Source organism: Muscardinus avellanarius (assembly GCF_963383645.1).
Source record: "Muscardinus avellanarius genome assembly, chromosome: 1".
NCBI lineage: Eukaryota > Metazoa > Chordata > Mammalia > Rodentia > Gliridae > Muscardinus > Muscardinus avellanarius.
The window spans coordinates 67,392,353-67,409,278 of record NC_137786.1 but is presented as its reverse complement, the minus strand read 5'-3'; the positions used below and the strand labels follow the sequence as shown (position 1 = coordinate 67,409,278).

General features: G+C 38.2%; 1 protein-coding gene across 1 annotated transcript in view; it reads right to left on the bottom strand.

Moving 5' to 3' along the window:
- The window catches only part of MSH3 (mutS homolog 3), a gene marked incomplete at both ends in the record, with an annotated part of 228,429 nt that overhangs the window by 143,243 nt on the left and 68,260 nt on the right, over positions 1–16,926 (bottom strand). Inside the window, 2 exons of the mRNA XM_080706313.1 lie at positions 8,700–8,809; positions 10,513–10,597. Coding sequence (XP_080562439.1) covers positions 8,700–8,809; positions 10,513–10,597 — 195 coding nt within the window. The remainder of the gene's footprint in view (positions 1–8,699; positions 8,810–10,512; positions 10,598–16,926) is intronic.

The following is a 16,926-nucleotide window of genomic DNA, read 5'->3' as shown; positions in this document are numbered from 1 at the left end:
GGCAACAGACTAGTAGGGATTCATATTTCTCCCTCCTCCTTGACAAACAGAAATGTCAGCCTCTCTTGCAGTGAGGTGTGACCATCAGAATAGGTTCTAGCCAGTGAGGCATTATCAGAAGAAATATAGGCTATTGAAAGACCTGGCTCCTAATAAAATGAAAATTTATGCTTGTAATCCCAGGTTCCCTTGGGAAGCTGAGAAAGGAGGACTGGGGGTTCATGGCCAGCCTCAGCTACTTAGTGAGGCCCTCTGCAACTTAGTGGGACCTTGTTTCAAAGTAAAAAATTAAAAAAAAATAGGACCGGAGGGTATAGCTCAGCGGTAGAATGCCCCTGGGTTCAATCCCCAGTACTGTAGAAACAAAAAACAAACAAACAAACAAACAAAAAAAATAGAAACAAACAAAAACATATACCCTCCTGACTTTCTTTCCTTTGGCTAGCTATGGCTAGCTAGATGGTGGGGCCCAATATGACCCTGAAAGCTACATTTTATGAATCTGAGCCTCTAGGGTTCCCAAATGCCTGTGTGATTAATATTTCATCCCACTCCCAATCTGGAAAGGCTGCAGATTGTTTATGCAAATGAAAAACATTAATTTTTTACTCTGTTAGAGTCGTTAAACTTTTGGGGATCATTCTGTCAAGTAGTTAGCCTTCATACATACTACCACTAGTGTTAGTATAAAAATGTATACTTAGTCAATCAGAACATGAAGTTGATCTTCCTAAATCCCTAGGATTTAGTCAACTTTAGATCATTAAATAAAAAAGAAAGGTTATCTACCCCCAACCATGCAAATATAGCATTGAATTGTTAATGGTTATAACATTTTGTGTGTGTGTGTGTGTCTGTGTGTGTGTGTCTGTTTGTGTGTGTGTGGTGCTGGGGACTAAACCCAGGGACATTCTACCTCTGATATACACCACCAGCCCTGTTATTTATTATTATTATTTTATTTTTTTGGTGGTACTGGGGTTCCTGGAAACCCTTCTACCTCTGGGCTACACTACCAGACATATTGTATACTTTTTTATTTAGAAACAGGGTCTCTTAAGCCAGAACAGCTGGCTTCAAACCTGCACGATTCTCCTGTCTCTGCCTCCCAAGTGCAGGGATTACAAGTGTGCGCCACCACGCCCGGCTTGTTATTTTATTTTGAAACAGGGTCTCACCACATTATGGAAGGGCTCATTATAGGCTGGCTGCAAACATGGGATGCTACTGTTTCAGCTTCCCAAGTACTAAAATTACAAGAGTGTGCCACACACCCATCTTGGTTATAACATTCTGAGAACAGACCCAGACAAAGACCAAGAGTCCCTGCAAATTCTCCTTACATTCATAACTGCAAATACAGGCCAAAAAGAAAACACGGGAAAGTATCAGGTTCAGAAGAATAGAGCCAGACAAATCCAAGACCAGTGCCACTGCGCCCCGTCTCCTCCCTGTCATCCTGAGAAGCATGCAGCCAGGTCATCTTATGATTCTTTCCACATCTTTCCTAAACAAGATGTGGTGGAGAACAGATTCCTCCATACAAATGGGCTTGGGTGTGACTCTCACTTTCACCTGAGTATGACAGTGGTGAAGGTACAGTAACATTGCCATTTTGAAATTCATATACCTATGTGTAAATTCTCACGTGTTTGTGGTGATGCTGGTGTAAACAAATCCACTGCACTGCCTATTGTATAGAAGTAGAGCTAGCGCAATTATGAATATGTTATACCTGATAATAAGAACTGTTACTGGCTTATGTATTGATTATAATCTAATTTTAGCATATACTACTTGTTAAAAAATTAGCTATAAAACATTATACATCTTCAGACATGTTATTTACCCCATCTCTTGATGGCATCACTTTCTCTTGTGCTTGATTTAATCTTGAGTTGTTTTGCTCATTATGGCTCTAGAAGCAATAGGCTGTACAATATACACACCACACAGCCTAAGTGTGTAACAAGACTATACAATCTAGATTTATGTATACATACTCTATGATGCTTGCACAATGACAAAATTGCCTAACAGCACTTCTCTGAACATATCCTGCCATGAAATGACATATGAGTAAGCATGTGAAACAGGATTCATCCTGTATCTCTTTCCACCTTCCCAGAAGCAACCATTACCCCTGATACTAGTAAATATCTTTTCCACTTCCCGGATTTATATTTTTATAAATATAAATATCTGCCTGAAATGATAAATAAAATGGGATATTACTGTGCACTTCACAATTTAAATAAGTGATATTATTTATATATTGTTAATTTTTTTTATTTACCTATGTTGATATATGTAAATTTAGATCATTCTTTTTTTGTTGTTGTTGGCGGTACTGGGGAACCCAGGGGCATTCTACCTCTGAATGACACCCCCAGCCCTATTTTTTATTCTTTATTTTGAAACAGGGTCTCACTGAGTTGCAAAAGGCCTCACTAAGTAGCTGAAGCTGGCCGTGAACCACGATCCTCCTGTCTCAGCCTCCCAGAGGCTGGGATTACAAGCGTGTGCCATCACGCCCAGCTAGATCATTAATTTTTAACTGCTATAAAATATGACTAGATAATTTACTTTTCATTCCCCTACTAATAAGTATGCTGCTTACAATTTTTTTAGTAAGGTAAACACCACAGCTATCCTCTTGACCATAAAAATCAATGCTAGGAACCATACTAATCCTTTATGTATACCATCTTGTTTGGTCTTCACAGTAACATTGTGAGGCAGGTATTGTAATACTCATCTTACGGGTAAAGAAACAGAGGTACAACAAAGATCATAACTTGTCCAAAGCGACACAACTGAATAAGGAAATCAAAACTCAAGCTAAAGCCTCGCAACTCTAAAATTATGCTTGTGAAATGGCCCCTAAGTGCTTGATTAGAGAACTTTGGGTAATTAACCTGTATCTCGGTTTCCTTATCTAGAAAACAGGGATAACTATCTCTAAAGATAGTTTTAAAATTAATAAATCATACAGATAAGAAGTGCAGCACAGTGAGAGATGAGCCCCTAACCTGCTGTTTTCTTTCCACTCCCTCGACCCTTCTGACATTCTCCATCACAGAGATGTGCTCACAGAAAGCCTCATCTTACCTCCACCATGGCTACATGTCTTTCTTCACATCTTAGCTTTGGACCCTTGCTCCTTTCTCTACAAACATTTTCTCTTACTTTTTAAAAATATATAAATGTTTCTTCTTAGGAAAGAATGGATCAAATATTTATTGCCTCTCAAAATGAAACTTGTTTAACTGCAAGCTTAAAAATAATGCATAAATGTTTCTTTTCCATCCCTAAATCCACCTGATGTCCTACATAGACATCTTTACCTGAATAGCTATAGTCCAGAGATAAGATGTATGGATAATTTTTTTTTTTCGATACTGGGGATGGAACCCAGGGCATTCTACCTCCAAGCTATATCCCCAACCCTATATTTTAGTCTTTTTTTTATTTTTAAAACAGGGTCTCACTGAGTTGCGAAGGGTCTTGCTAAGTAGCTGAGGCTGTCTGCAAGCCGCAATCCTCTGGTCTCCACCTTCCACATGCTGGGATTACAAGTGTGAGCCACCACACCCGGCAGATAGATAATGTTAAAAAACAAAAAACAAAAATACAGGCACAAAATTATGGAATGTCTGCAATTTACAAAATTCAATGGTTCTTTACAACCTCAATTCAGATGAACAAATGTGCAAAACAAAATTAATGATTATCAAAAAACTTATTTCAATTAAAGAGACTAGTATGATCAACTGACTTCTACAAATTGGTGATATTTGAAATGTTGAGCCTATTTGTTGTGGGTTGAATTATGTGCCCCCAATAAAGGTATGTTGAAATCCCAACCCCTAGAGCCTTATTTGGAAATAGGGTTATGGCACATGTAATTTGTTAAGATGAGGTCACACTGCAATAGAGTGGCTCCTACTATGACTGCCCTTATTAAAAGAATGCCAGATAAAGAGCCATGAGCGGGGAGAACAGCATGTGACCCTGAAGGAAGAGATCAAGAAGGCGCATCTACAAACCAAGGAAAGCAAAGAAGGCCCACAAACCACCAGAGGCATGGAACAAATTTTCTCTCATACAGCTCAGAAAGAACTAGCCTTATAACACCTTGATCTTCAACTTCTAACCTCTAGAATTAAGAAACACCACAACAAAAATACTCTAAGTATCAAGTTTTGGCACTTTGTTACAGGAACACTACTAGGAAACTAATATACCACCTAAACTATCCGTTATGGAAATCAAATTCTGCCCATACGGCCTTAAAGAGCCATAGGAAAATTAGTGTCGCCAAATGTTTCTAAGTAAGTAAATTCAAACTCAGATATGTTCTAAGTGATGTGTGCATGTATGCCTCTACCTTCTTGTGCTCCATTAAGATGTATAACTACAATTCACCAATTTAAAAAAATTTTTTTAAAAAAGAAAAAGAGTTGAAGCTGGGGTGGTGGTTCATGCATGTAGTCCCAATATTAGGGAGGGTGAGATAGGAGGGCCACAGGTAGAAGATTCTGTCTCAAAGTAAAAAATAAAAAGTAGTAGAGTACCCTGAGTTCAGTCCCTACTACTGAAAAAGAAAAAGAGACAGACAGAACAGAATGTACTAATGTCCAGAATTAAATTATAGCTCAGCATGATGTAAGATTGTAATTAGCAAGGAGCAACATAATCAGATGTGTACTTCTTTTAAAAATGGGAAATAGAGAAAGGCAGGAAAAGAAGTATGAGAATACTTAAGTTTCCTCAATGAACAGCAAGTCTTTATTTGCCTTTTCATAAAAAGTGATTTTACAAAAAGGCAAGATGATATATTACATTTTGCCAAAGATTCAGTATTTTCATTGTTGATTAAAATAATTCATCTGCTAGAATGGAAAGAACTGACTTCTCAGATTCTGCTTTTGCTTGCCAATCTGCTTTTTGCGTGTAAGCGTGCACACTCAGGGCTGCATGTCCAGGAAATCACTACCTCAAGGCTAGGGCAGTAGCTCAGTGGCCTGACATGCAAGAAACCTTGGTTTCACTCCCCAGCACACACACTAAGAAAGAGATGAGAGAGAGGGGAATCACTGTCTTGTTGAAGGAAATTCTCTGTTTCCAATCTGTTTTGCATACTCAGCTCAAACATTCCTGAGGCACAGATGTCCTAGCAGATGTGTGGGTCTGGAGTGCTAGAGATAATGGTTAAACAGTTGTTGTATGAGTTAGAGGAGAAGCCAACGCCATAGATAAGACCTGTGTGGTGCTGCCAGTGAAAGAGCCCCAGAAGAGAACGCTGGGAGACGAGAACATGGGAGGGGGAAGTAGGAACCGAGGCGCCCACCAAGGAAACTCACGATTTCTTCTCTGCTTTAATGTCTTTTAACACAAGATTATACTACTTTATCGTGAAAATTGCTTTTTATTTGTTTTGGTTGTTTGGGTTTGTTAGCAGTACTTGGGGAATCAAACCCAGGGTGGTGTGCATGTCAGGCAAGTGCTTTAACAGCCCTAAATACTTATAAGATAACAACATCTGTTTTGGAAATTATTTTGCCTAAAACAGCACTTAAGAGACCCAATCCATACATTACACAAATGAGTCTGGGGTATAGACTCATCCCACAGTTTTCTTTTTCCCTCTATCAATATTTACAAGCAGAATTTGTATTTTGCAGCTTTTTGACAAAACCAAAGAAGTATGGAACATAGATGTATAAAAGACAAGGTCATATTAACCCAAAGAAGTAGAGAAATATTAAGATGGAATCTTAAAAACTGAATTCAATATGATTTAACTTGGTTTTTTTTTTTATATTTCGCAGTACTAAGGATTAAACCCAAGGGCAGTCTACCTATGAGCTACACCCCCAGCCCTATTTTTCATTCTTTATATTGAAACAGGGTCTCACCAAGTTGTGGAGGGCCTAAGTAGCTAAGGCTGGCCACAAACCTGAAGTCCTCCTCCTGTTTTAGTCTCCTATGTACTGGGATTACAAGCATGCACCACCATGCCTGGCATAATTTAAAAGGCCTAGAACTAATAGCTTGTCAACGGAAACTCTTCCTGTCTAAAATCAGCAGAACTGATAAAACATGTAATTTAAAAAAGCCTATTTGAAAAAGCCAATGTAGTATCAATAACATAAAATCCAGTTTCAATCATTTATGTGAACTCATAATAATTAATAACTAAGAATAAGGTAGAAACCATTTAAACTTTCTAAAAGTCACTAGTAAAATCCCGCACCAAAGAAGCCATTTGAGAGAATAAAAGGTAGTAGGGTGGAAGAATCCTCTTGAACATTTGGCTCTGGATTTATGGACTATGTTGTTGCCCTGAGAACCAGAATAGACTATTAAAAATAAAGAGAATCTTAAGGGATTTAAGAGAATTCACAGATGACTGACAAACAATAGAATCTTGCAGAACTTTGGAAGACCTGCCTTATCTTGCTAAATTCCCTTGTCACTCATTATTTGATCTGTGATCTCAGTACAGAAGAAACCCAGACCCTAAACTAACATTTGGCTGTCAATGTCAGAGACAGAATGTTAGCCTGGATGAAGCACTGATGTGATCAGCACAGCACTTATGTTAATGTTTTAAAGAAAGAACAAGTAATAAATACATTGCTGAGCCACTGACTAATCAGTTGAAAATTTTTTTCCTAGATATTAGTTTAGAACGGGTTGCAAGCACCATGAAGATTTAACTGGAATTCTTTTGATGTGGATTTTAACGGATTAGGTGGATAAGGGTTTTTAAATCACCACCTAAAGTAAATTAAAAAGTTCTGTGTTTGATTTTGGCTAAAAGTGTTAGGGCAGTGTAAAAGCCCATACTTAAAAACATGAGCAGTCAAATGTGTAGTAGGTTTTTTCTCAGCCTTTCTGGAAAAGTGGGGTCACAAGGAATATGGGATTCAGTTGCCAAAGAGCAGACAACATGTTCAACTAAATTTATCTCAAATTCATCCTGGTTATTAACATTAGAAATTTTAATATTAGAAATAAAAGCTTTAATTGACCCGAGAAAGTCTGCTAGTAAGTCTGTTTCTACTGAACATTTTAACCAAACAAATAACAAGGTGAGGACTGTGGTGGCTGTGTGGGAAGGTATCACCTCATGAAGGCTATACCCCACACCACTGTCCACAGAGTGACTGCAGGAAGCCTCAGTGGGTCTGCCTTTGCTCTACAGTCTCCATATTCCATCTGAAGAGTAATCTAAAGGATAGAGTTCCATTTTCAAGATTTCTTCTTGATTTCATAAATTTCCAATATCTCAAGATCTTCAGGATTAAGAAGAAAACCAGTATTTCCTACTAAACTAGAGTGACTTGGTGATCCTCATCAACAATGTCTTAGAACTTATCATCAATATTAACCACATGTGCTCCCCTAGTGAAGACAGTGACCATTTACTAATCCCCAAGTAAAATGGAGCTAGTAACAGCCTCTACTTACTGAGATTTAAGAGACATAGTGAATGTACAGCCCCTAGCAGAGCACCTGGCATATGCTTAAGAGCTCAAAAGTGGTAGTGAGGATTATTATCTCGTTTTATTCCTGACAGCAACCTTGAAAGGAGAAACTTCATCGTTTTAAGGGTAAGAACGCTGGCTTAGTGGACTTAGTTGACAAAGCCGAGGCTTGGCAGTACTCCTCACCAACACACCAAACTCCTGCCCAGCCACTTGGGGGTAACTATGCAGAACAATGGCTAGGGTCTAGAGCTAATGCTGGAAGCGGATTTGGGCTTTGCCTCTATCAGGTGTGAAACACTAAAGAAGTTACTAAACCTCTTTGGTCTGTTTTGTCATTTCAAGGTCCTATTTCAGAGACTTATTCTGAATATTAAATATTGAAACATAGTTAAGAGCTCAAGAAATAATAGCATCATCACTCAGGAAACTAATTCAGCTCCTGCCAAGTGCCAGCATTGCTCTATGTCAGAGTTCCCACCTTTATCTACATATCAGAGTTATCTGGGAAAATTTTATAAATTCCAACTGCACAGTCACAATAGAGAACAATTGGGGGCTGGACACAGGTATCATATAAAGCTTCCCAGATTATTCCAATGTCAGACACACTTGGAAACAACTGTGTTTTAGGTGCTAGACCATGTGCCTTCCCTGAAGGAGCCCTGGTCTACTAACTCCACCTTCCTGATGTCTCGCTTCACACTTTTAGATATTAGCAGCAGAGATCAGGTCCTCAGCATCTTTTATGAACTTGATAACTTCACCCCACCATCATCACTGCCACAATTTGCTCCCTCATACAATAAGCCAAGAAATGATCCTGTCACCCTCATACTCAGAAGCACTGAATTAACTCCCCATCACCTTCAAAATTGTCCACAAGAGGAAATGGCTGTCTCTCCATATTCCTTCTCCCTTTATTTCTCTATGCTGCTGAAAACCCAAACTAATAGGATAACTCACTATCTCTGGACAACACCCCATGTCTTCCATTCTGCAAGCAGGCTCATTTTAGGGAATGAGAGGGGAAGAAAATCTCCACACTATTAGACAGTCTATTATCATTACAATATAAAATTTCCCCCAATTTAAAATGATCTTCTAATAAACCATGGTAACCTTGGTTTTAAAGAAGCTAACATCTTTAACTTCACAATTCTGTATCAGATTAAACACACATCAAAAAAAAATTGCTTTTACCTTAATTTAAGAAGTGGTTGAGTCACCCACTTCTTTAATTTCCGTCTCCCAAATGAAGTCTTGGTGTGGTCTAAAACCCAAAATAAACTTCCTTTAGTCTTCAGATCAGTCTAAGAAAAACCAGAAAACAAGTTTCTTTTTTACAAGACAATTATATTTGTACCAAATAATTATGTTTATATGGTTTAATTATTTCATTTATTCCAATTTTAAATGCTAGATATGCCTAGCATAATGTGTGGCTCAGAAGTTTTTGCTTAATATTTATGAATGAAAATACATGCACACATACACACACACACACACACACACACACACACTCATATATAAAAGATAAGTGTTGATATTTATCATAGAAAAGGGATAGTCTATATAGTTTTGGGTTAACTATAAGTTATTCTGAAGCCTCCCTAGGCCCACGGAGGCCCAAAATAAGCTGCCAACATAAGCAGCTTCTGTTTCCACAAGGGCCCAAGTCCTGACAACAGAAGGGACTAAAAAGGGTATTTTGATTGTAGATGACTTCTGCTTAGGAGCTGGATTTCAGAACTGAAATAGGATTTGAAGATGTGGCAGGAACAAGGATAGCTTGGAATGCTGGGGCTGTGCCTGCAGGCTCTAGCCAGAAGCACATCAGCAGCCAAGGAATGTCTTTCATTCCTGCTACTTGTTTTCTATCATGGGCATGTGCAGAGAGCTCATGAGAGACACCTGCAGGACAGATGTGCAGCCTCCAGATAGTGGAATAACTGATGAAAATGTTACTGAATAAAAACAGAGTGAAGCCCGACATGGTGGCGCACACTTGTATCCCAGCACTTGGGAGGCTGAGACAGGAGGATCGTGGTTCATGGCCAGCCTCAGCTACTCAGTGAGACCCTGTTTCAAAATAAAGAATAAAAAATAGGACTGAGGGTGTAGCTTGGAGGTAGAATGTCCCTCTTGAGTTCTATCCTTAGTACCACAAAAGAAAAAAAAAAAAACAGGTGGCATGGCATATACTAAGGTTGGAAGAGGAAGAAACCAGTGAGTAATACTCAGATCCAAGAATCAGGAAAATAAGTTCAGTATCTTATTTGTAATATTAAAGAATATTTCTAAAGAACATTAAACCATTTGATCCAGATGGATTAGATTTTCCATTAATTAATCAAATTATTTGGAAATGGCATTTTATTTTATTTGGAATTTGTTATTTCATTGTGACTTTGTTATGGTAATGTTAGTTTCACAATATAATATTCTCACCCTCCCAAGTGATCATTTAATAAATGAAAACAGTAATTTCAAAGTCTCTATTATCTTCCAAATTCATAAATAAGGGGCAAACAATGATGAAAGTTCATGAAGTGAGATACAGTGTATCTTACAGTTAAGTTAAAAATCACAATGACTTGTCTTATATGCTGAATAATAGAATAAGGTTGCAGTAATTTCAACAAAAAGTTGGATGTATGTAAAAATCTAGTCAAATAAACTCCCCCCCAAAAATCACTTCATATTAATTTTCAAAATGATGATTTTCTAAAGAAATATTTGATATAAAAATTATCAGGAAGGGTATGACCTTCAATTATTAAAAAGGACAGCCTTATAGCTCTACTTCCCTGCCTCCCAAAAAAGGAGCAAAGAAATATGTCATATATTGGATTCTCTAAAAATTGAATGTTCCATCTATCAAGTAATAGAGATGACAGGCAAAGCAGTCAGTTGAAGATATTTTTGTTATTTTTGCCTGTACTACTAATAAGTTATCTTACTGCAAATTTTTTTCAAAAGCATTTGGGTCCATTAGCCCTTGTGTTTGCCTGACCTGATTCTGTAGAATTTCCAAATTTCTTAATGTTGTTCCATTAATTGTCATAAATTCCACTTTACTTGACAGCTGTTTAAAATTCCTGTAAGAGAATGAAACGTAATGAGACAACATATATATACTTAAAAAAGTAAAAGAAACTAGGGCTTAGAAACAATCCAATAGTACTATGAAAAAAATGAGCAATTTGATAGAAAATTAAACCAAAAGAACCAAGATGTAAATTCACTGACATAGTGTCTTCCACCAATGCTAGTGTTATTAAATAAATATTTAGGGAAAAGATGCTGATCTAACACCAAAAAACAAGAACACAGAAGGAAAGTAAGTAACGGTGGTACTGTTTTGTTTTTGTTTTATATTTTCAGAAATAGAACCCAACATAGTCTTAAATCACTGGCAGAGCATGTGGTGGTATCTTCAGGAAAAGTATGCAATTAACTAGAAAACTATGTCAGAATAGGTAAAGCTGTCCTCCTTATTCTTTAGCTTGATAAATACTTTAAAAGCTTGTACTCAACATTCTGATATGTGCAACAAATGTTATTTACCCTATAATTAACAAAACACATATTAATGTGGCCAATGTTTAGTGAGTCTAAAACAGAAAGGGTAGCATAAGTTATTTCCTTAAGCTCAGTTAAAGAATTCATACACCCCTGTCCCTGTAATTATCAAAAACTAGATTAGAAATTCAATAATTTTTGAAGAGACTTGAGAACTGAGATGCAACATGACTAATAAATGTATACACAATTCCAGTTAAGTATGAATGAATGCATCCTAAAACAATAATTCAATTTCCTTTATTGGCCAAGCCTTAGACATTTCTGCCATTAGCACTTAATAGACTTGACAGCTTATTTTTAAAAGGAAGAAAATATTTTTTTTTTTTTATTTTTTTATTTTTTTTTTTTTTCAAAATGGCGACTGAGGGACACAGCACCTCTCAGTAGCTGAAGTAAATAAAGTTTAAATACTGAGAAAGCAGTGTCTAAATCAACAAAACAAATACATACCAGGAACCAAAACACATCCTGTACCTCGGCGGAACCCTGAACTTGAACAAGAAGAACAAAGATCGGACACGGGACCTGCTGCAGATACAATCTGACCGCGGACCAGAACGCTGAGCCGCGGGCTGCTTTGGCAGCTGTCCAAGGAGCTGCCTGCCCGATATTTCCACGGCAAGATAATCCGGGAATAAAAACGGACTTAGGACCGCATCCTAAGCAGCGAGCAGCACCCTCCAGAACTCTGTCTGCCCACCAGCGACCGGATCACATCGGCACAGAGACTCACACGGATTCCTGCACCAAGACAGGTACCTGAGGGCGCCCTAGTAACTGGGGTCCTAGCGTGTGCGGAGTCGCAGTCTCAAACCCCCACCACGGGCTCAAGCCTCAGAGCACTCTCCTCGCGCTTCCTGCCTGTCCCCTACTAGTAATCAGCGCCTGTACACTGCCCTCCTAAATTGGAGCCTGCTTCTGTGGCTAACCCCTGCCACCTTGCCAGAGCCTACCCTCCAGGCTGCAAAAGCACTGGGAGACCCGGAAATCTCCTTGGGGCACCCCCAGCCTCTACGTCCCGCGGGACGCAGAGACCATTGCTGGACACCGCACACTGGACCCTTGAGCACCTACCCTGCACCCCTGGCCCACCGCGGGGTATTCCCAACCTCCTGGTAGCCAGATGCTTAGTTCTAAGTGAGAACACAGCTCAATACACCTTGGAAGAACATACCAGCAGCAATAGACAGCTGCACCCACTCTCACTAGGGTCCAGTATTAACAGGGCATCCAGCCTGCACTCTTGGAATAGGCAGAGCTCTGGCAGTAAGTGTGGCCACCCAGGAACCAGCATTCATTTGCCCAGGGCACATCTTGGGACCACACCTGGCTAGCCCAGCTGGAATTTCCAGAGACACAAGAAAATCCATCGGGCCACAAAATCTGCTCAGGACCTCAGGGGGAAGTGCCAATTACACTTTAGTCACTCTCCACCCCTGCTGTAGGGAAGCACAGGCTGGAGGCGAGGGTGGTGAGTGCAGATGTGCTGACCACAGGTTAGAATTTCGCAGAATCTGTGAACTGTACAGAATCAAATAACAGTGAAACCAGACACCCGGACACATAAACCTAAAGCAGCTAAAGGAGAAAAAGGTGTCCAAACACCCAGAGTGACTTAAGAAGATAAAAATAGAGTACAAAGAAAACTAAGAGACATTGGACGGTATCCTGAAAGCTACCAAGCAATCAGATACACACATATTATATGGACCTGACCCCATATGCGTAAATAAGTAGGACTGTTTGTTTTACTTTTAATGTGGATGTTATGTTTTCTTTTGCTTTTAAAGTGCTTTTGTTTTAGTATGGTTATTGCTGTTTTCTTTTTTTTTCGTTTTCTTTCTTCTTTTAATCCAAACTTCTCTTACTTTAACTTGTTGTTTTATATATATATATACATTGGATAGTTTGCCTTATTTCTTTATTTCACACGGCTGCTAGTTCCTTTTATTTTATTCCTCTTCCTTTTTCCTCTTTCTTCCCTTTTCCTTCCTTTTCTTTCATTCTCCTCCTTTGATTGGTTTACCTTCCTTTTTCTTGGATTACATAATAGTCTTGGTATCTTGAGCGGATTCTTTTTTTTTTTTTTTTTTTTTTATGTCTGCCTGCTCCTACCAGCATCCCTATTTACAAACCTTCCCACACTAACCTACATACATTTCTCCCCCAAAACTTTTCCCCATAATATACCTCATGGTTTAAAACTCAAAGTATTTTTTATATCCATAACTACTCTACTAACAACAAGAGTCCTAGTAGTTAACTCTCTCTCATTCATAGCAAGTTATTACTTTATCATACTTAAAGTCCTTCTCAACCTAACATATCCTCCACCTAATCTGACTCCTTTACCCATCACCCCAGCTCCTCCCACATCACCCACTTTCAACACTGGAAAGGCTCTGCTGACTGGCCGATACTCCTAAACTCCTAATATTAAGATTTGACTAAACACATTACTCACGAACGATGGGTAGAAATCAGAAAAACAGGACAGAGAACACTATAAATATGAGAACCAGGAGTTATGAAGAGACAGCAGAAATCACGAATACTGACCTACTAGAAATGCAAGAAGGGGAGTTCAGAATCTTGTTGTTCAATATGATGAAAGGTTTTAAAACAAGTATAGAGGAGGTTAAAGGTGAAATAGAAACACTAAAAAAGAATCAGAAAGAGGTCTGGAATGAAATGAAAGAGGCAATAAGTGAAATGAAGACAGCAATAGAAAGAAACTCTGGAAGATTAGATGAAATGGAAAACAGAATATCAATATTAGAAGACAGTACATCCCAAACCGAAAACACAGTCAGCGATATACAGAAATCTTTACAGCAACAAAACCTAAACATCCAGCAATTATGGGATAATATGAAGCGCCCTAATTTACGGATAATAGGCATTGAGGAAGGGATAGAGGTACAGACCAAGGGCATATGTAATATCTTCAAGGAAATAATCTCAGAGAATTTTCCAAATATGGAAAGAGACTTGAATCTTCAAGTACAGGAGGCATACAGAACTCCACTGAGACAGGACCAAAGAAAAACCACTCCACGCCACATAATAACCAAATTGACCAGCATAGAGGCCAAGGAAGGAATCTTAAAAGCAGTAAGAACAAAAGGACAGGTGACATATAGAGGCAAAACAATAAGAATCACCCCAGACTATACAACCCAGGTCAGGAATGCTAGGAGAGACTGGTATGACGTGATTCAGACCCTGGAAGAACATAACTTCCAGCCCAAATTAATCTACCCAGCAAAACTACTATTCAAGATCAATGGGGAAGTCAAAGTCTTTCAGGATAAACAGAATCTCAAAAAATTCATGAATTCAAAGCCAACACTAGAGAAAATTCTTAAAGAAATAAATCATAAGGAAGAAAAAAGAAGCAGACTCCAGAATCAGAGAAGCGAGGAAGTTAATAAGTGGGCCATTTAAGTAAAGAAGAAAGATCACAACACCCAAGAGTAGACAGAACACAAAATGGCAGAAAACAAAAAGCATATTTCAATAATATCACTTAATGTCAAAGGACTTAACTCACCAATCAAAAGACATAGACTGGCAATGTGGATTAGGAAACATAATCCAAACATATGCTGTCTGCAAGAAACTCACCTCACAGCCAAAGACATTCACAGGTTGAAGGTGAAAGGATGGAAAAAGATATACCATGCCACCAGTGACCGAAAAAGAGCAGGGGTAGCAACCCTGATATCCAACAAAACAGACTTTAAAATAAAACACATCAAAAGAGACAAATCAGGGCACTTCCTTTTATTAAAAGGAACAATACACCAAGAAGATATAATGATAGTAAATATTTATGCCCCAAATGTGGGTGCAACCACATTCGTAAAACAAACCCTTCTGGACATAAGATCCCAAGTAGACCCAAATACAATAATTCTGGGAGACTTTAATACGCCTCTCACACCACTGGATCGATCTTCGAGGCAAAAGATGAGTAAAGATGCTCTAGAACTAAAGGAAACCATAAACCAAATGGACCTAATAGACGTTTTCAGAGTATTTCAACCAGGAACTACAGAATACACTTTCTTCTCAGCAGCCCATGGAACCTTCTCCAAAATAGATCACATCCTGGGACACAAAGAAAATACCAGCAAATTCAAAAAATGTAATATAATCCCATGCATCTTTTCAGACCACAATGGAATAAAAGTAGAAATCAACAACAGGAAACTCGAAAGAAAGTATTCAAATTCATGGAGAATGAATGATACACTACTAAATGACGAATGGGTAAGAGCAGAAATTAGGGAAGAAATAAAGAAATTTATGGAAACAAACGAAAACAGAGACACAACCCACCAAAACCTATGGGACACCATGAAGGCAGTACTAAGAGGAAAGTTTATCGCATTGAGTGCCCACATAAAAAGGATGGAGAACCACCAAGTAAAGAACCTAATGAAACAACTCAAGGATCTAGAAATTCTGCAACAATCCATTCCCAAAGCCAGCAGAAGACGAGAAATCATCAAAATTAGAGCAGAAATAAATGAAATAGAGAACAAAAAAACAATTCAAAGAATCAATAAAACAAAAAGTTGGTTCTTTGAAAAGATTAATAGAATTGATAAACCCCTGGCCAACCTAACCAAAAGAAAAAGAGAATCAACTCAAATTACCAAAATTAGAAATGAAAAAGGAGATATCACCACTGATAGTGAAGAAATTCAAAACATTATCAGAAACTACTTTAAAAATTTATACTCCAATAGATTTGAAAACCTGGATGAAATTGACAGATTTCTAAACACAGTTAACCTTCCTACACTCAACCAAGAGGACATAGCAAGCCTAAACCAACCAATAACAACCAAAGAAATAGAAACGGCAATAAAAATTCTTCCACCAAAGAAAAGCCCAGGCCCAGATGGGTTCCCAGCTGAATTCTACAAAACCTTCAGTGAACAACTAATACCAATACTTCATAACACGTTCCGGGAAATTGAAAGAGATGGAACTCTTCCAAATTCCTTCTATGAGGCCAGTATCACATTAATCCCCAAACCAAATAAAGATACCTCAAGAAAGGAAAACTACAGACCAATATCCTTAATGAACATAGATGCAAAAATTCTAAACAAAATACTAGCTATACGCATTCAAAACTATATCAAGAGAATAATTCATCACGACCAAGTCGGTTTCATCCCAGAAAAACAAGGCTGGTTCAACATACGCAAATCAATACATGTTATTCACCACATAAATAGAACCAAGAACAAAAACCACATCATCATAGCAATAGATGCTGAAAAAGCATTCGACAAAATCCAACACCCATTTATGTTAAAAACACTGCAAAAAATTGGGATAGAAGGAAAGTACTTCAACATCATCAAGGCAATATACTGCAAACCCAAAGCCAACATTATATTGAATGGGGAAAAACTGCAAGAATTTCCGCTACAGTCAGGAACAAGACAAGGATGCCCACTTTCACCTCTCCTTTTCAATATAGTCCTTGAGACTCTTGCTGCAGCAATCAGACAAGAGAAGGAAATCAAAGGAATCCACATAGGAAGAGAGGAAGTGAAATTATCCTTATTCGCAGATGACATGATCCTTTACCTGGAAGACCCAAAGAACTCAACCAAAAGACTTCTGGAGCTGATCGACAAATTCGGCAAAGTCGCAGGTTACAAAATCAACCTAAAGAAATCAGTGGCCTTTCTTTATGCCAACAACGAATCCACAATGAAGGAAACAAAAACAACAATTCCATTCACTATAACCTCAAAACCAATAAAATACCTAGGAATAAACCTAACCCAAGATGTAAAAGACCTCTACAACAAAA